At 39.5% G+C, this 21,763-nt stretch overlaps 1 protein-coding gene across 1 annotated transcript in view; it reads left to right on the forward strand.

The window, feature by feature from the left end:
- Nucleotides 1-21,763, forward strand: part of agpat2 (1-acylglycerol-3-phosphate O-acyltransferase 2 (lysophosphatidic acid acyltransferase, beta)) — a 43,661-nt gene that overhangs the window by 8,246 nt on the left and 13,652 nt on the right. Inside the window, exons 2-4 of the mRNA XM_061908044.1 lie at nucleotides 10,723-10,856; nucleotides 20,764-20,939; nucleotides 21,015-21,110. Of these exons, the coding sequence (XP_061764028.1) occupies nucleotides 10,723-10,856; nucleotides 20,764-20,939; nucleotides 21,015-21,110 (406 nt within the window). The remainder of the gene's footprint in view (nucleotides 1-10,722; nucleotides 10,857-20,763; nucleotides 20,940-21,014; nucleotides 21,111-21,763) is intronic.

Below are 21,763 nucleotides of genomic sequence, written 5' to 3' on the forward strand. Positions count from 1 at the left end.
ATCTTTTAGAAAAAAAAAAAAAAGAATTTATGGAACATCATTAGTAATTTTTCCTAATTTAAAATTGATTTTAGAATTTTGATGACATGTTTTAAATAGGTTAAAATCAAATCTGCGTTTTGTTAGAATATATAACAAATTGGACCAAGCTATATTTCTAACAAAGACAAATTATTATTTCTTCTAGATTTTCCAGAACAAATCTTTTAAAAGAAATTCAAAAGACTTTGAAACAATATTTTATAAAGATTTTCTAGATTTGCCAGAATAATTTTTTTTATTTTAATCATAATAAGTTTGAAGAAATATTTCACAAATATTCTTTACAATAAAAAAAAAATGTACTTGAACATTGATTTAAATTGTCAGGAAAGAAGAGGAAGGAATTTAAAAAGGAAAAAGGTATATATGTTTTTAAAAATCCTAAAACCATTTTTTAAGGTTGTATTTTTTCCCTAAAATTGTCTTTCTGAAAGTTATAAGAAGCAAAATAAAAAAATTAATGACATGCACCTGGGGATAGGTTGATTGGCGAGACCAAATTGGCCATAGTGTGTGAATGTTGTCTGTCTATCTGTGTTGGCCCTGTGATGAGGTGGCGACTTGTCCAGGGTGTACCCTGCCTTCCACCCGATTGTAGCTGAGATAGGCGCCAGCGCCCCCCTCGACCCCGAAAGGGAATAAGCGGTAGAAAACGGATGGATGGATGGAATTTATTTAAACAAGTGAAGAACAAGTCTTTAAAATTATTTCTTGGATTTTCAAATTCTCTTTGAGTTTTATCTCTCTTAGAATAAAAAATGTTGAGCAATGCGAGACCAGCTTGCTAGTAAATAAATACAATTTAAAAAATACAGGCAGCTCACTGGTAAGTGCTGCTATTTGAGCTATTTTTAGAACAGGCCATTGGGCTACTCATCTGGTCCTTACGGGCTACCTGGTGCCCGCGAGCACCGCGTTGGTGACCCCTGGTCTAGGGTTGTAGTTGCCTGCAGGTGTTCTTTTAGTGTGGTTTTGAACGTGGACAGAGATGTACTTTCTTTTACACCTGTTGGGAGTGCATTCCATATTGATGTGGCATGGAAGGAGAATGAGTTAAGACCTTTGTTAGATTGGAATCTGGGTTTGATGTGGTTTGTGGAGTTCCCCCTGGTGTTGTAGTCATGGCGGTCATTTACGTTCTGGAAGTAATTTGATATGTACTTCGGTATCAGGGAGATGTAGCAGATTTTATAGACTTGTTTTATAGGCATGTTGTTTTACTCTGTCCTCCACCCTGATCCAGCCCACTTTGGAGAAGTGGATAGGAGTGAGGTGTGATCTGGGGTGGTGGTATAGAAGAAACCTGACAAGCTTGTTTTGGGATGTTTGGAGTCAAGGTTTGAGGGTTTTGGAGGTGCAAGCGTAATCGAAAAAAGGTTGAATGAGAGTTACCGCTAGAATCTTCATGGTGCTTTTGTTGACCAGAGAGGAGATTCTGTAGAGAAATCTTGTTTGTTGGTTGACCTTTTTGATTACCTTGGTTGCCATTTTATCACAGGAAAGATTAGCCTCTAGAATGGAACCTAGGAACGCCTTGGGATCCCCCGGGAAGAGCGGGACGAAGTCGCTGGGGAGAGAAAAGTCTGGGCTTCCCTGCTTAGGCTGCTGCCCCCGCTACCCCACCTCGGATAAGCGGAAGAAGATGGAGGAGTTAAAGTACCTCGGAGTCTTGTTCACGAGTGAGGGAAGAGTGGCTCGGGAGATCGACAGGCGGATCTGTGCGTCGTTTTCAGTAACGCAGACGCTGAATCGATCCGTTGTGGTGAAGAAAGAGCAGAGCCAGAAGGTAAAGCTCTCAATTTACCGGTCGATCTACATTCCCATCCTCACCTATAGTCAAGAGCTTTGGGTTATGACCGAAAAGACAAGATCACGGGTGCAAGGGGCCAAAATGAGTTTCCAAAATGAGTTTCCTCCGCCGGGTAGCGGGGCTCTCCCTTTGAGATAGGGTGAGAAGCTCTGCCATCCCGGAGGAGCTCAAAGTAAAGCCGCGGCTCCTCCAAATCGAGAGGAGCCAGATGAGGTGGTTCGGGCATCTGGTCAGGATGCCACCCGATTTAGGGCACGTTCGACCGGTAGGCCACGGGGAAGACCCAGGACACGTTGGGAAGACTATGTCTCCCGGCTGGCCTGGGAACGCCTCGGGATTCCCTGGGAAGAGCTGCACGAAGTGGCTGTGAAGAGGAAAGTCTGGGCTTCTCTGCTTAGGCCGCTGCCCCAGCGACCCGACCCCGGATAAGCGTAAAAAGATGGATAGATGGATGGATGGATGGATGGAGAAAAGGTGAGGCTTTTAATCCCAAGACCACCATTGCTACCGTCGAGTATAGTGGTGGTTGTATTATGCTCTCGGCCTGTTTTGCTGCCAATGGAACTGGTGAGTAAATGGGACAAAGAAAAATGAAGATTACCTCCAAATTCTTCAGGACAACGTAAAATCATCAGCCCGGAGGTTGGGTCTTGGGCCCTGTTGGGTTAGGACAACGACCCTAAACACATGTCAAAAGTGGTAAAAGAATGGCTAAATCAGGCTAAAATTAAAGTTTTAGAAGGGCCTTCCCAAAGTCCTGACTTAAACCTGTGGACAATGCTGAAGAAACAAGTCCATGTCAGAAAAAAAAACAAATTTAGCTGAACTGCACCAATTTTGTCAAGAGGAGTGGTTAAGAATTCTACCAGAAGCTTGCCAGAAGCTTGTGGATGGCTACCAAAAGCGCCTTCTTGCAGTGAATGGTATACGGGTATTATTATAGTAACGGGATACTATTGAATCATATTTGGTACTATACCGCCTCTAAAAAGTATCGGTCCACCGCCCCCCATCGTCGTCACGTCATGTCATTGCTGGTTTAGGAGCAGAGGAGCATGTTTGGCAGTGCACAATCACAGAGTACTCACCAGCAGACAAGGTGTGTCGACAGAAAAGGGAGAACGGACGCATTTTGGCTTAAAAACTAACCATAAAGGTGAAGTTATAATGCTGGAACGCCCTCAGAAAGAGGTGCTCAAAGACATCCATCTGCAGTCTGCAGTGTTTTAGCTACTTCTAAATCACTAATCCTCGACTCCATGGCGACAAATAAAGTGAGTTTCTTACAAGTATCATCCCTGCAGGACGAGGAATAGCTAAACATGTTTCACTACACATCGTAGCTCACCAGCACCAAAATGTAAACAAACGCCATGGGTGAATGGATCTACACCTAACATCCACTGTAATGATACCAAGTACAGGAGCGTATCTATTCGATGCTACTATGATTTCATCAATATGTTTTAGCATCACAAAATCTTCTTTTGTTTTTTTAAAGTTTATATCATATTTATATACTCAGGAAATCTGTCCCTGGACACATAAGGACTTTCAATACGACCAATGTATGCCCCTGTAACTACTTGGTATCTGATTGATTTGGATGATACCTAAATTGGTGGTATCATCCAAAACTAACATAAAGCATCCAAACAACTGAAGAATAAGTAATTATTACATTTTAACAGAAGTGTAGATAGGACATGTTGAAAGGGAAAGTAAGCAGCTATTAACAGTAAATGAAAGTTTGAATGTTGTCTATCTGGGTTGGACCTGACTTGTCCAGGGGGTACCCCGCCTTCCGCCCGATTGTAGCTGAAATAGGCACCAGCGCCCCCCCGCGACCCCAGAGGGAATAAGCGGTAGGAAATGGATGGATGGATGGAACAAGTATATTAATAATTAATGTTCTACCACTTGTCCTTAATAATTTTGACAAAACAATAGAATAATAAATGACACAATATGTTACTGCATATGTCAGCAGACTGAATTAGGAGCCTTTGTTTGTTTACTTACTTGTTTACTTGTCTTGCATGTTCACTATTTTATTTAAGGACTAACTTGCAGTATGAAACATATGTTTAATGTACTGTAAGAGTTTTTGTTAAAATAAAGCCAATAATGCAATTTTTAGTGGTCCCTTTTATATTTAAAAAAGTACCGAAAAGTATCAAAGTACATTTTGGTACGGGTACTAAAAATTGGTCTCGGGACAACACTAATTGGAAGTGATGGAAAATTTGAGTAAACATGGCTGCTCGGACTCGACTTGTGAGTCACATCTCAAGCAAAAAAAAAATCTGTGTGCGAATCAATACATTTAAACGATAATTGGCAAACTCACAGATAAATGTTTAACTCATATCATAATTATGATTCCAATGAACATTTCACTCACCGTCGATTTTTTTTTTTTGCCCTTCCCAAATTTCATCAGGTCTTTGTGACGCGAGTACTTGTCCAACCCAAAACGTCAATATTCTGGATGAACTCTCATGTGTTGTACGTCACCAGTATTGGGTGGTGAAAACAACGCAAATGCCGTTTTGATTGATTGATTGATACTTTTATTAGTAGATTGCACAGTTCAGTACATATTCCGTACAATTGACCACTAAATGGTAACACCTGAATACGTTTTTCAACTTGTTTAAGTCGGGGTACACGTTAATCAATTCATGGTAAGTCTGAAAACAGAGGTCGGGTCTCTACTCAGATTGTGCGATCGAGCGCGAAACGCGCTGAGTGACCACGGCGGATATCCAGCCAGGGGCGGATCCACACATACCTATACTTGTTTTTGTTCTCTCCCTGTACAAAGAATGTGGCGGACTGAAGAGCTAAATTCATGTTGTTTATGTACAATGACTTCATTTACAACTTGATCAATGTAAATATTGTGTGTATGTTTTAAGAGTTCCAATATGTTTTGACCAGAATATCATAGTCAGGATAACAAATGAACCGAGGTCTTTATTTACAGCTTCTTAATTGTCTTTAGAATGATTACGTGTGAACACCTGTACAGGGCAATGACCTTTCCAGTATACTTATTTACTCAAGGAAACAGCCCATGTATGTTACTTAACGTTTATACATCCGTTTAAATACCACTTGTCCTTAGTAGGCCTAAAAATGTGTGTTTTGGGAGGATGCAAGCACAAACCCAGACATGCTCCAATGGAGAGTTGAAGAATATGCAGCCATATTACGCAACATGCATTTTGTATATAGAAGATAACGGAAGAGGTCAACCCGACACCTGTCAGTGTTTGGCAACGCAGTCACAAACGACTGCATTGCTTTAATTACCTCCAAGAACCAGATGACAGATGGTCTGTTCCCACTGATTAGAGCTCACTGGCTTGCTGGCTGAATAGTCTGGACTAAGGTTACAGTAAGAGTCTGCTTTGAAGTATTTCACGGTCACGTTGCAACAGTCAGTCAGCTGAAAGCTTCGCCGAGTGACGGTGACAATAGTGGCGTGGATGAATACTGAATGGTGTTTTTGCACACCGGTTAGTATAGCAGACTGGCTCCCCTGCAGAGACCTCAACGCTGACTGACTCAGTTTTGTGCCGTTGAACATTTGCAACCAGATAAGAACACCCCATGACTGCAAGCGACATACTTGCGTTCCATCAAATGTTGATTGTTGTCATTTTCAGGACAGCGAGTACGTTTCCATGCACTAAGTTGGTCCGATTTCTCATTCACCGTATTTTTCGGAGTATAAGTCGCTCCAGAGTACACGTCGCACCTGCCGAAAATGCATAATAAAGAAGGAAAAAAACATGTACAAGTCGCACTGGAGTATAAGTCGAATTTTTGGGGGAAATTTATTTGATAAAACCCAACACCAAGAATAGACATTTGAAAGGCAATTTAAAATAAATAAAGAATAGTGAACAACAGGCTGAATAAGTGTACGTCATATGACGAATAAATAACAAACTGAGAAGGTGCCTGGTATGTTATCGTAACATATTATGGTAAGAGTCATTCAAATAACTATAACATATAGAACATGCTATACATTTACCAAACTATCTGTCATTCCTAATTGCTAAATCTCATAAAAACTTATACGTCTAGTCTCTTACGTGAATGAGCTAAATAATACAGGGTTTCCCACACATTCATTTATTTGTGGTGGCCCGCCACGAAAGAATTACGGCCGCCACAAATAAAAAAAATAAAATACATTTTTTTATTTTTTATTCGGCTTTTGACTCGCTCGACTGCTCATAAAAGCAATGGGCCTCTGTCTGTGAATGGCGCTTGTAGTTACATATTATATAAATATGTAAATATTATACAAATATGCATATAAATATGTACATAAATTATGTAAATATTATATAAATATGCGTATAAATATGTACATAAAGTTTTGTAATTATATTCCAACTCCGTGTTCTTCTTGGTCATCGCCGTCGCCGCCACCAAGAATCATCATACTGCTGTGGTTATGTGCATCAAGTGTTCATTTAAGGCTAAGGTAAAATATCGAGATACATATGGTGTATCGTGACATGGCCTAAAAATATCGAGATATTAATTAAAGGCCATATCGCCCAGCCCTACTAAGTCCCAGTGTCCATGCGCGCACTCTAATACAACGGTTTGGTCGTAGACCCTGTGCCTCCCGAAATAAGCGCGGGGGCGTTTATTTCCTTTTCGTGCGGATAAATGTATTGCTTTTCCGGTTGACCTATGACATCAGTATTTCCCTCCGGTATGAAGAGTCCTTTCCGGCAGCACAAACTCGAGAGAGAGAGAGAGAGACTTCGTTTCCCAGTGCATAATCCAGGTTTTAGTCCAGTTTCTCAAAAGCCAAACATGATCGGATTAAAGTGTTATTTGGATGCTTCTTTTGAGTCAAACTATTTGAGATATCGGACAAATTTAGTGCGTGGAATAGTAGTCAGTGACTCAAGGAGTTTTCACTCAAGTTCGTTTTTGTCTGTTTTAATCATAGTCCGTTGGCTATGGGTGGAAATGATCAGTATATAGTTTCAAACTAATTCCAAGTGTAGCTATGGTTGTGGTGAGGAAAGTATCAAACTTCAATCCCAACTAGCAAATGAACAATTCAGGTTGGACCCTGCACAAGACAACAGTGATGGTACCACCGATTTACTGAACACTTCTTCATTGTAGCAATACCTCGGTCTGCGAAGTCGTTATTCTCTCAAAGTAGCCTTGTGTGTTTTTCTGTTTATATTGTAGCCTACTACGTTGTTTGTATTCCTATAGGGCTGGGTGATAAAACAATATCAATCACAATAGATATGTAATCAATATCAATAAAAAAAGCTTTTGACGAAGCGTTCGATACATTTTTTCTTCTTAGTCGGAACAAACCAGAAGGTTGGTTGCATGATCAAAGGCTCATGGGAAGCGAGCAATGCAGGAAGTGATCACTGATCAGTGGAGTGACATGCTAACAGCCACTCAGGTAACAATATCAACTATCACGTTTGATGGCGCTGTCTTGTTGTCTCATGGTTGATTTTCTGCATGGAGTAAAAAGAGGAAATAATAATGAATGCTGCAGAGAGCCAAGAAAATTGTGAATAAAACGGGAAAAGTCGCCTCGACATTGGCAGTTTTGTAGGATTTTTTTAAAAGGGACCGTAGTCAGACGGCTTCACGGTGGAAGAGGGGTTAGTGTTGGCCCTGCGATGAGGTGGCGACTTGTCCAGGGTGTACCCCGCCTTCCGCCCGATTGTAGCTGAGATAGGCGCCAGCGTCCCCCGCGACCTCAAATGGGAATAAGCGGTAGAAAATGGATGTATGGACGTAGTCAGACCAATGTGGTCTGTAAATGATGCAAGGGCCTCGTCCCCAACAAGACCGGTAATACCACATCACCTTAGTTTCGCTCACCCTTTAGAGCAGTGGTTCTCAAAAGGGGGTACGCGTACCCCTGGGGGTACTTGAAGGTATGCCAAAGGGTACGTGAGAATTTTTGTAAATATTCTAAAAATTGCAACAATTCAAAAATCCTTTATAAATATATTTATTGAATAATACTTCAACAAAATATGAATGTAAGTTCATAAACTGTAAAAAGAAATGCAATATTCATTTTTGTGGACAATGTTCCATAAATATTGATGTTAAAGATTTCTTTTTTTGTGAAGAAATGTTTAGAATTAAGTTCATGAATCCAGATGGATCTCTATTACAATCCCCAAAGAGGGCACTTTAAGTTGATGATTACTTCTATGTGTAAAAATCTGTATTTATAATTAAATCACTTGTTTATTTTTCAAGAAGTTTTTAGTTATTTTTATATCTTTTTTTACCAAATAGTTCAAGAAAGGCCACCACAAATGAGCAATATTTTGCACTGCTATACAATTTAATAAATCAGAAACTAATGACATAGTCCTGTATTTTACGTCTTTATCTCTTTTCTTCAACCAAAAATGCTTTGCCCTGATTAGGGGGTGCTTGAATTAAAAAAATGTTCACAGGGGGTACATCACTGAAAAAAGGTTGAGAACCACTGCTTTAGAGCACAGCTGTAACTTCCTGACTCTAAACCTGCAGAAAATAGCTCTTTTCCGGTTGCTCAATTTTTACCCTTTGCACTATTGTGTTACACTTCATTTAGCACTTACTCATTTTTGCACCTTCATTTTAAGAGCTTATTTTTAAAGGGGAACATTATCACCAAACCTATGCAAGCGTCAATATATACCTTGATGTTGCAGAAAAAAGACCATGTATTCTATTAACCGATTTCCGAACTCTAAATGGGTGAATTTTGGTAAATTAAACGCCTTTCTGTTTATCGGTCTTTTAGCGATGACGTCAGACCGTGACGTCACCGAGGTAACACACCCGCCATATTCATTTTCACATTACAAACACCGGGTTCCAGCTCTGTTATTTTCCGTTTTTTCGACTATTTTTTGGAACCTTGGAAACATCATGCCTCGTCGGTGTGTTGTCGGAGGGTGTAACAACACTAACGGGGAGGGATTCAAGTTGCACCACTGGCAAGAAATCTGCCGCCAGACCCCCATTGAATGTACCAGAGTGTCTGCACATTTTACCGGCGATGCTAAGACACATGGCACAGAGATGTATGGATAACCTGCAGATGCATTTGCAACGATTAAGTCAACGAAATCACAAAGGTCAGTTTTGTTGATGTTGTTTACTTATGTGCTAATCAGACATATTTGGTCACGGCATGACTGCCAGCTAATCGATGGTAACATGCTACACTAATCGATGCTAACATGCTATTTGCGCTAGCTGTATGTACATTTGAAACTAGATACCCACATTTAATGCGAAACAAACACTTAACAATCGACTGATTTAAGTTGCTCCAGTATCACAAGATGCGAAAGTCCTGATCGTCTGGTCTGCACATTTTACCGGCGATGCTAATAAGGCAGCCATGCTATGGGCCACTTCATTAGGTACACCCATGCTATGGCCGAATAGCGTCAATAGCTATTCGCTCAATAGCTTCAATTTCTTCTTCAATTTCGTTTTCGCTATCTGCCTCCATACTCCGACCATCTGTTTCAATACATGCGTAATCTGTTGAATCGCTTAAGCCGCTGAAATCCGAGCTAATGTCGCTATATCTTGCTGTGGTAACCGCCATGTTGTTTGTATTGGCAGCCCTGTATGACGTCACAGGGAAATGGACAGTCGCATCGCAAATAGCGAAAATCAAGAACTTTAAAGCTTTTTTTTAGGGATATTCCGGGAGGTGTAAAATTTTGAAAAAAAATTCAAAAAATAAAACAAGCCACTGGGAACTGATTTTTATTGTTTTTAACCCTTTTGAAATTGTGATAATGTTCCCCTTTAAGTATTCAATGTGATTTTGCAATTTTGTTTACATTCTTTGAATTTTCCATGCGTGTGTTGAGACTGTCTTTTCTTTTCTGCTTTTAGAGCCTGAAGGGATTACAATCAGAAATTATTGCATTGTAATTGTGTAGGTGTCGATAGGATGTTTGTACTTTTTTATATACTTGTGATGAACCCTAACCCTAGCATTTGAATTCCTATCAAAGTTAACTTCTGAACAGGCAGACACTCTAAGTTATCTTGACATTTGGCTGTTTTTTTAATACTTTTTTAAAAACTTATCAAACGGAACAGTAAACCAGACTTATAGCTTAGTTGTTTCCTTCAAACTGCCAAGCTGTAAGAGTTTGTTCCCCTTGGCCAATCATACAAATGCTGCAACACGAAACCGAGCGATTGCATAAGCACTGGCTTTTGAACTGACTTGACTTATCTCTGCACTGCTATATTGACAGATAACTCAAAGACCATTATCTTGTGTAAAGATTGCATTTAATATGTCAGTGACATGGAGCATTAAATTAAGATATTTTACGAATTACCCGCTTTCTTTCATATGACACAGTAGTGTCACATGGTAACTGACGCAAGTCACATGTTTACAACTGTCTTATTATATTCCAAAAGTTAATTAGAGGATTATAAAGGGCGCCCGAAACTAATTAGTATTGAGGTCAGGGCCATAGTTGAATTACATCAGACATTTTTAAGGTTATTTGGAGAACAGTTTGACTGCAAAATGTCCTGCACAAAGTTAAGGATAGGAATGACAAGAGGATGGGACTCCGTGCCGAGGAGAGGACGTGAGGAACTGTCACAAGGATTCACGCGGAGGGGGAGAAGTGACTCTGCTCTTTTCTCCAAGAGACGAAAGGTCAACAAAGTCAGATACACGCTAATAAGAATTTGTTACGCAGGGAGCCTAAACAATTGTTATTTGCATGCAATTTTCTAGCCGGGTGCTCGGCTCTTACTCTTGTCACAGTCGATACTTTTTAATGAAATGTTCTCCTTAGGATTATCCGCTCCATCGTTCGTCATGTCAAGTATTTCCTTGGCCTTCGATTCGAAGTCAGCGGCTGGGAGCACCTGCAGACCGAGGGCCCCTACGTCATCATCTCCAACCACCAGAGCTCCCTCGATGTTTTGGGTGCGTACCGGCAAAGACCAGTGCTGATTTTGATCTGTTACCCCCACATCCTTTGCATTATTTGATGGCCCATTTGCATCAGCCATCACACCATTTTTAATTTTCCTGAAAGAACTATCCTGAAGGAATCAATGAAGTACTATTTATTTATCTACCATAATACAACACTGCTAGGGATGTAACAATTACTGGTATAATAATAAAGCGCTATAAAAATTCCCAACGGTTAGTAATACCATTTCAAATTTTGATTATGGTAAATTTCCCAACAAAAAATAAAAAATATTGTAAAACTGTGATTGATAACCACACTTTGAATAAATTCACAAACTGTTGACGCTGTCACGACAAGCTCGGTACCGGAAGCGCAAAGTCTATGTCACTTCCTGTAGGCAGTTATGTTTGTGAACACTGTCACAGTTACCGTGGTTTTCTGTTTTTTGGCATCTTTTATTTCAATAACAATGTCATATAATACAAACAAACATATAAACAAACTTTATTCAAGAATGCAGTAGAGTTGGGCGATTTGGCCTTTTTTTAATATTTCGATTTTTTTAGGCCATATCGCGATACACGATAGATATCCCGATATTTTGCCTTTGCTTGAATGAACACTTGATGCATATAATCACAGCAGTATGATGATTCTATGTGTTTACATTAAAACATTCTTGTTCATACTGCAATTAATATATACTCATTTTAAACCTTCATGCCGAGAGAAAAACCACAATTAAGTCGATTGAGCAAAACTGTATTTATTAAACGGTTATCAAGCAGTGGCACAAACAATTATGTAATTTCCAAAACAGAAAGTGCAAGATTGTCAGAGACATTTTAAAACAAGCTATTAGTGCACTTTTGTGCATGATGTCACTAAGATGACATATCAAAACAACACTAAATTAAAGTGCACTTATTGTACAGAACGCCATTACAAGTTTCAAACAAATAAAGTGCACTTTTGTGCATAATGTCACACAAGATATTACAATAACTGTCAAATAAAAATGAGCTACATAATAGGAAATCAAATAGTGTTCGTCCTTCGCTATGTGGTAGGTTCATGCGGACGTTATCTCCTTTTGTTGTTGACTGTTTTTTTCATACGGTGTTGATGTGGAAATGTTTGCCTCGGCATTTTGATGGTGTGGACGTGTGGCACCGAATGGAGATGTTGACATGCGGAGTAAACACTCTTCATTCTCTAGCAAGTGAATTTTCAAAAGATGCTACATATTAGCAGCAATGCTACTTTTTGTAGCAACGGTTTTGCCCCACACTTGACAAATTACGGTTGTCTGTTCGACATATTCCCACTTGAAGCCAAACCACTGCCAGACGATGGACCCCATGCTGTTTTTCTTGGGAATTAATTCTTCCCATATTTGTTACCAGATTCGCACCTTCTCCCTCTCGTATTACCACTCGCGTGGCTCCGCTAGCATCACAGCTAACTTTACCCATGCTGCTACCGCTCAGCTACGCGAGGGCGTATACGTATGTGACTTATGCAAGAAGGTGCGCTTGCTGTGAGAAGGACAGACAACAAAGAGTGATACAAGCCTGTAGTGTAATGCCCGCAGCTAAAAAGCAACTGCGTGAGAACGTATATTCGAATATCACAATATAATCATTTTCTATGTCGCTCAGAGACAAACCCACGATTTATCGAGCCCTAGAATACAGTATTTATTTTAAAACTTTACGGTTCTGTACAGAAACCCGAACCATTTGTTGAGCAACCAAAAATCCATTTTTTTTACTACTTTATATACATCAAGTACATCTCTTAACAATATTGACCATGTAAAAGTCTCCTTTTTGTTAGTGGCTGCGACTATAGATTCAAGTAGAGTGTCCGTCCTGAGATCGTGAGGTCGTGAGTTCAAACCCTAGCCGAGTCATACCAAAGACTATAAAAATGGGACCCATTACCTTCCTGCTTGGCACTCAGCATCAAGGGTTGGAATTGGAGGTTAAATAACCAAAAATACTGCTGCTGCTGCCCACTGCTCCCCTCACCTAGGGGGTGAGCAAGTGTGGTGGGTCAAATCCAGAGGATAATTTCGCCACCATTGGTATTTTAAATTTAACTTTATAAGTGCAGTGCCTTGTTGAAAACGATATTACTCGAGAGTCAATGGCGCCCCCGTGAGTCATTCAGTGCAATTACAGTAGAGTAAAAGCAATTGAAATTGTGGCATTAATACTCTTGATTATATTAAATCTACCCCCTGTTCATTTTTATGTTCTTGTTCTCTTTTACTGCTATGTAAGCCAGTCCTTTTTATACAATACATTATAAAAACTGTCATGATCCGTGGTCCTGATCATGTTTTTGTTATGTTCTGTTAGTTTTAGACTCCATTAGTTCCCGTTTTTGTGCACCCTTGTTTGTTTTAGTTTCCATGGCGACTTATTAGTTTCACCTGCCTCTGGTGTTCTGGAAGCGCACTTGCTCTAATAAACAGACCATTATTTAAGCCCGTCTTTGCCAGTCAGTCTTCCTGGCGTCATTGCTTGTTTCATGCGATACCATAGTTCAAGTTGTTCATGCCACAGTAATTGTTGTTTGTTCCATGCCATAGTCCATGTTAAGTGTTTAGCTTCTATGTTTCCTGCGTTAAGTTTTTTTGTTCGTTAGATTCTCGTGTGAACGACACGCTTTTCTTTTGTTTGGTTCCGGTCTTTGTGACGTGTAGGATTAATTGAGAAGATAAATATGTTCTTACCTGCAAGTCTTGTCCGGAATAGTCCGATTGCATCCCGGGAGAACAAACCTTGCAGTAAGCTGCAATCCCCCCATTATGACAAAACTATTCAAATAACACAGACTGTGACGTCACAGAAGCTCCCGCCTTTTTGCGTACGTGGACTGATCGGGGCTTCCTTGTACTGACCGTATTGTGACAGACACTGCTCTTTTACTGGAAAACTTAAGCTACTTTAAAGGCTAATATGATACAGGAGACATTAACGTCTTTCCTCAGGAACTACATACCCCAATCCAAACCTGTGTAAAACACATTACTGTCTGAGCAACTAAGATATTCAACTGTGCACATTGAAATTACAAGCTGGGCTCTTTTCGAATTAAGTGGTCGATCTATACTCTGAGATAAGACAGGGAGATATTTTGTTTAGAACAACTTTTTCAACAAAAACTAAGCTGTCTACGACAAATATTGAACTTGCCTGAAGTCACATGAACCGGATGTGAAGCAAAGTAAACACTCAATTTGCTTTTATTAATTAAAAGAAATTCTGTTCATAACATTTATGGACAGAATTTCTATGCGTAGTAAAGGCGTTGAGGGTATCCGGTTTGGTGGCTTCAGGATTAGGTCTCTGCTTTTTGCAGATGATGTAGTCCTGATGGCTTCATCTGACCAAGATTTTCAGCTCTCACTGGATCGGTTCACAGCCGAGTGTGAAGCGACTGGGATGGGAATCGGCACCCCCAAGTCCAAGTCCATGGTTCTCGCCCGGAAAAGGGTGGAGTGCCTTCTCTGTGTTGGGGAGGAGACCCTGCCCCAAGTGGAGGAGTTTAATTACCTCGGAGTCTTGTTCACGAGTGATGGAAGAGTGGATAGTGAGATCAACGGGCGGATCGGTGCGGCGTCTTCAGTAATGCGGACGCTGTATCGATCCGTTGAGGTGAAGAAGGAGCTGAGCCGGAAGGCGAACCTCTCAATTTACTGATCGATATACGTTCCCATCCTCGCCTATGGTCATGAGCTTTTGGTTTATGACCGAAAGGACAAGCTCACGGGTACAAGTGGCCTAAATGAGCTTCCTCCGCCGGGTGGCAGGGCTCTCCCTTAGAGATTGGGTGAGAAGCTCTGTCATCCGGGAGGAGTTCAAAGTAGGTTCAAAGGTGGTTCGGGCATCTGCTCAGGATGCCACCCGATCCCCTTCCTAGGCAGGTGTTTCCGGCACGTCCGACCTGTAGGAGACCACGGGGAAGACCCAGGCCACGTTGGGAAGACTATGTCTCCCGGCTGGCCCGGTAACGCCTCGGAATCTCCCGGGAGGAGCTGGATGAAGTGGCTGGGTACAGGGAAGTCTGGGCTTCCCTGCTTAGGATGCTGCCCATGAATTACCATGAATTGATTAAACAAGTTGAAAAATGTATTTTGATGTTACCATTTAGTGGTCAATTGTACGAAATATGTACTGTACTGTGCAACCTACTAATAAAAGTCTCAATCAATCAATCAATCAAAAAAGCACTTTATATGTAGAAAGGTTTTGTTTATTAGGAATCAATCAATCAATTAAAACCCCCGTGACCCGACCTCGGATTAGCGGAAGAAAATGGATGAATTGATGGACGGAATCAAAAGAAACATTCTAAACCTTTAAGAAATTAAAATGGAGAACAAAAATAACATTTGGAATCCAGAGCAATAATAATGTTTTTTTTTCTGCCCAGAAAGTATAAATATATATGTATGAATAAAACTCGACTAAATTATTTCAATGTGTATATATGCATGAGCACATAAAAAAATACTGCGATAATCATGCTAACTGTGACCATTTTGGTCGAAATAACCGTGATATGAAATGTTCATATTGTTACATCCCTAAAACACTGGAATAACAACAATTTGGCTCCGACAAAGTCAAAACAATATGTAATGTTTCTTCTGCAAAATGAATGTATCTTCTTTTTTATTTTTAACTTTGTTAAAAGATTTCAGTCTGTGTGTAAGGACTTATTGAGCACATTTAACAATAGTGTGATAAAAATGATGTCCGTGACATGACATTTTCATATTGTCTCATCCCTAAAGAAGGCAGTATCACAATTTTCCTGACATTTTGCAGTATTTTGAGTCTTACTTGGCTTTTTTTATAATGCAAGGCAGCAGGGATTATTAACAACTGGTGGGAAGAGAGATGGTTTCACATGAACTAAATACGACCGCTTCAAAGCATCACTGGACTTTTGGGTGTCAAACTCAGCGCGGATTGTCCACTGAGAGCGCCCTTAGGCTCAGTTAAAACTGGGGCAAATATCAATCAACTATAGTGCACGCTGAGGACCACGCGATCACTACAATTATTTTAAAAGCATGCTACAGTAGGTTTAGATTTGATACGTTGATCAATACCCGCATCAATGTGATGGATCTCATCTGGCCTCACATCATACAGTAAATGAACAAACCAAACGGTCATTCAAAATCGATTGTTGTAATTCAGGTTGAAGGATTTGGCGTGTATAATCTCCCTATAGGGAACAAAATGTTTCCCTTTGTGGTATTTTGTCTAAAGAGTGGAGGCTGGCAGTGTCTAATTAACATCTCAGCCTCAGGCTGGGATTGCAATTGATTCTTTGCATGGAGTGAGAAGAGAAAGTAGCAATTAGAAAATTGTGGATAAAAGAGGATAAATCACCTGGACAGTATAGCCGTTTTTTGGATTAAAAAAATGGACAGTATTCCTTCATTAATTTTTATTCATCTCCTTAATTGATGTGGATTTTTGATCAATAGACAATTAAACTTTAGAAACTAAACACATATTTACACACCCATGTTTGAAAAGGAACAGCTTGAAGAAAATCTTATATTTCCTGCCCCCTTCAACATAATAAGTAGTCTTACTTAATGGATAGCCCAAATTCCCTAGCATACAAACCAAAGAAATACAGCCAAATATAATTAAAACAAAACAAAAAACACAAAAAAAAAACAAGCGCAAATCTTCATGAAGTACAGACCGAACAAAAAAAGTAATATACACCTCACGGGATGAGGTGTATATTTTTTTTAAATTTATGAATGTACAACTGTTTGTTTATGAATGTACATCTGTTTGTTTATGTAAAACTGTTTGTTTATTTCGTTGACCATTGACCGAAGAAATAATAAACTAACTAACTAACCTCACGGAATGATACACCAGGGGGCAGTGTAGCGTACCCAGATGTAAAACATCTTTTGCACAATCAGCCTTTTCACATAAAGCCATAAAGGAATGGAGCGACCTCACAACATACTTGAATTATTTTAACAGATTACTTTTCATTCACAATTGAAGTTAAAAAGTGGCTTTAGAGCAATCAAAGCTGCTCACACGGTCAATAAGGTGGCCACTATGTTTGACAGATCAATTTAATGTGGATTATATTAATCCATGACGGTTCAAATTTATTTGTCACATGTAGACTACACCACAATGAAGGCATTTTTGGTGTGAATTGTGAGGTGTGTGTGTTAAAATCATGGTTGTTTTTGCAAATGATGACAGATGTGAAGAAGAGCATGTATTGTCTTTGTGTGATGATGTAAATGAGGTGTGGTAGTATTGTATATTAAGTATGTTTCCTTGAAAGGGCATTTTATGACTTTTCTTAATTTGATTCCATGCTATGGTATGATTTTGTTGTCATAATTTTATTGCATGATTTTTGTATCCCTTTAATTTAGGTAGCCAGGGACTGCAGATGGAAATTAGCTATTCAGCAATAATCTGGTACAGAACATATCTGTTTTTGAGTTTAATGTTTCTGTGCATTGTCCCTTCAAATAAAGACTAAACTATGATACAAAACTAGACAAAAATAAGTAAAATAATAAATAGAAAGCAAAATGTAGGCACTTAGGGCTGTCCATATGATGTTATTGTTCTGTCTTTATATATATTTTTCAATTGGAATATATTTCTACAATCTTTTACTTCTTTGTAAAGAGAATTCCATAGTTTAACCCTCACCACTGATATACACATTTGTTTTAAAGTTGTCCTTGAATACTGAGGTTTGAAATAACCTTTTCTTCTATGCTCTTCATTCTCAGAAGTGATGACAAACATTTTTTGTAAATATGCTGGTAATGTTTTACTTTTAGCCTTAAACATAACACATAATGTCTGCAACTTTACTAGCTCCTGGAGTTTCAATAAACCATAATTAACTAATAATACATTAGTGTGTTATAGATAATCTGCTTTATTATTAATCCTTATAGCTCTTTTCTGCAGTTGATGCAATACCTTGCAGACCAATGTGGTCTGTAAATAATGCAAGGCACTCGTCCTCACAAAGATCGATAATACCACACCACCATCGTCACGCCAGATGTAGCTTTAAGGCACTAAAACTGCAGAAAACAGTTCTTCTCAGGTTTGTCTGTTTTCACAATTTGCACTATTTGTTACACTTTATTAAGCATTTCTTACTTATTCCTTATTTTTCGCACATTCATTTTAAGAGATTATAGTTGAATGTTCAATGGGATTGTGGAATTGTGTTTTAATTGAGTGTTTTTTATGCTTATGTTGGCATTTCCTTTCCTTTCTACCTTGATCGCTGAGTGGATTATAATCAGAGTAAGGTTGCATTTTAAATATCAATCAATCAATCAATCAATGTTTATTTATATAGCCCTAAATCACAAGTGTCTCAAAGGGCTGCATAAGCCACAACGACATCCTCGGTTCAGAACCCACATAAATAAAATGTTTTACACTGAACATATTTTTATGCTGGCCCTTATTTTCCATAGTTCATAAAAAATATTATTGGTAGTGCCTCCCAAATTCTCAGCCAGGCCACTGAGGAGATCCAAAGCCACGATCATGAAGTCTTTGTCAGGCACCTCGTACTGGTTTGGCTGGGACTGGTAAAGCTAATATAGGAAAGGACGGAGAAGGCACTATAAAACACGTCCATTTTGCTTATGCAGTTCTCAGTACCGTATTTTCCGGACTATAAGGCGCACTTAAAATCCTTTTTTCCCCTTAAAACTCGACAGTCCCGGTGCGCCTAATGTATGGAATACTTCTGGTTTTGCTTACCGATCTTGAAGCAATTTTATTTGGGACATGGTGTAATGATAAGTGTCACCAGTAGATGGCAGTCAAACATAAGAGATAAGTGTAGACAGCAATATAACTCAAGTAAACAATACCAACATTTTATATGTTCCATTAAAATATAGAACATTATACATGGCGCTCAAAAATCTATCAAAATGTTTAGTACGACTTTGGTAAGCTATGAAACCGCACTGGTTGATGGATTGTGGGTGCATTAAAGATACGAGTATTATTATGGTGTGTGTATAAGGTATGACATTATTTAGTGTTTTTTTTTCCGCAATATTATGCAAAAGCAACTTTTCTTACCTTCTGGTACCTGCTGATCTGTATTTGGGATCTGCATAAATCCCAAAAAATTGCTCGCATCCGTCTATGTAGTTCAGACCTGGGCAAATTAAGGCCCGGGGGCAACATGCGGCCCGTTGAGCTTTTCAATGTGGCCCGCCGGACATCCCTAAATATTTTTTTTAGATCTTTAAGATGTAAAGTGTAGCTGCCATTATGATGTGCAGTGATGTTTTCTAATGACCGTAAGTCTATACAAAGTATTTCAATGGTTAGAATCTGCGCTTATGGATAATATAAAAGTTACTATGGTAATCTAATTATTTACTGTGGTAATCTAATTAGTTACTATGGTAATCTTTTTGATTGATTGATTGATTGATTGATACTTTTATTAGTAGATTGCACAGTTTAGTACATATTCCATACAATTGACTACTAAATGGTAACACCCGAATAAGTTTTTCAACTTGTTTAAGTCGGGGTTCACGTTAATCAATTAATCTAATTAGTTACTATGGTAATCTAAATCACAGCAGCTCAGACAGGGCACCAAGCATTGTGGGCGGGAAGCGTTTCCATAGAAGAAGAAGGAGATTTTCACAACAATGTTCAAAGCTTATTGATATATAGAATAGAAAGTACTTTATTGATCCCTGGGGGAAATTCAGCAAATATCAGATATATCAGATAGTAGGTGGGTTTATTTGGTACCCTTTGCGTTCATTTTTCCCTGTTTGTTGCATATTTGCTGCGTTTCACTTGATTGTAAGATATGTCGATCAAAAGGGGGTGTGACGTTCATATTTTGTCAATATTCAGTGTTTTATCCTTCATAGAAAAATGTAAATTTCCATTAAGTTTTTTTTAAATCAGTCTGTCATAACGTTTTTAGCATTCAGTCAGACATTATTGTGAGGTTTTGTAGTAGTGTTCCTAAAAATAGATATACCGGCCCCCAGACACATTTTTTTCTCTAAATGTGGCCCCCGAGTCAAAATAATTGCCCAGGCCTGATGTAGTCGGTGAAGACATTGTAGTTGATAAGTTTCTTTTTTTTCTCTTTTCTTCTTGTTATGGGACATTCATCCTCTGCTGTTGCCATTTCTAATAAAAAATATAAATATTTTATTAAGTTTTTTTGGCAATCTGTCCCGTCCAGCCACTCAGGCAAATCATATTGTTGACTTTATAAAATGTTCGGGAAGCATTTTATCAAACAAAACCAGTTTTCCTTTAAGTAATACAAAACTTGATTAGAGATGTTTGTCTATTTTGTCTATTGTCTATTAGGGACGGCGTGGCGCAGTGGGATAGTGGCCTTGCGCAACCCGAGGGTCACTGGTTCAAATCCCACCTAGAACCAACCTCGTCACGTCCGTTGTGTCCTGAGCAAGACACTTCACCCTTGCTCCTGATGGGTGCTGGTTGGCGCCTTGCATGGCAGCTCCCTCCATCAGTGTGTGAATGTGTGTGTGAATGGGTAAATGTGGAAGTAGTGTCAAAGCGCTTTGAGTACCTTGAAGGTAGAAAAGCGCTATACAAGTACAACCCATTTATCATTTATCATTTATTTTATGGAGGAATGTAGTTCATCATAGAATTGGCACTAAATGTTATCAAAAGGTATTGTGAATCATTGCGAATCCAGAATTGATTCTGAATTTAGATGTTACCCCCAATAATTGAATTCAATCGGAACCAGTGGTGCCCAAAGTTTCACAGCCCTAATAATTAGCGATGTCGGTGGATATCGCTAATTAGTATGTGCTCTCTCCCTCAGGCCTGATGGAGATCTTGCCTGACCGCTGCACCATGATCGCCAAGAAGGAGCTGATCTACGCCGGCACAGTGGGCCTCATCTGCTGGCTGGGCGGCATTGTCTTCATCAACCGCAAGAAGACGAGCGACGCCAAGAGCGTCATGGCCGACGCCGCCCAGACCATGTTGGACGAGCAGGTAACGCGGCGTCCTCTCGGGACGTTCGAGGTCTGTGAGCGTGACTGTGAGGCTTTTTCTCCTGGACTTCTGCAGATCCGTCTGTGGGTGTTCCCTGAGGGAACGCGGAACCAGAGAGGAGACTTGCTACCCTTCAAAAAAGGCGCGTTCCACTTGGCAGTGCAAGCACAAGTTAGTACCGTTTTTTTTTTTTTTATAATTACCTTGTTTCGCCTTTTAATGACGGGTGTTCTGATCAGGGTTTTGATTTTTTTGCTTCTGATACCAATCATCCATGAGTGAGATGAACTGATACTAGAGAGGCTTTTTTGCCGATATCCGATATTCCGATATTGTCCAACTCCTAATTACCGATTCCGATATCTACCGATATATACAGTCGTGCAATTAACACATTATTATGCCTAATTTTATGGGATGCCCCACTGGATGCATTAAACAATGTAACAACAATGTTTTCCAAAATAAATCAACTCAAGTTATGGAAAAAAAATAGAGATGTCCGATAATATCGGCCTGCCAGTATTATCGGCCGATAAATGCTTTAAAATGTAATATCGTAAATTATCGGTATCGGTTTCAAAGTTATCGGTATCTGTTTCAAAAAGTGCAGAGCGCCTGTAAATCTTAAAGGCACTGCCTTTGCGTGCCGGCCCAGTCACATAATATCTACGGCTTTTCACACACACAAGTGAATGCAAGCATACTTGGTCAACAGCCATACAGGTCACACTGAGGGTGGCCGTATAAACAACTTTACCACTGTTGCAAATATGCGCCACACTGTGAACCCACACCAAACAAGAATGACAAACACATTTCGG

This window comes from Nerophis ophidion, linkage group LG08 (assembly GCF_033978795.1).
Source record: "Nerophis ophidion isolate RoL-2023_Sa linkage group LG08, RoL_Noph_v1.0, whole genome shotgun sequence".
Classification (NCBI taxonomy): Eukaryota; Metazoa; Chordata; class Actinopteri; order Syngnathiformes; family Syngnathidae; genus Nerophis; species Nerophis ophidion.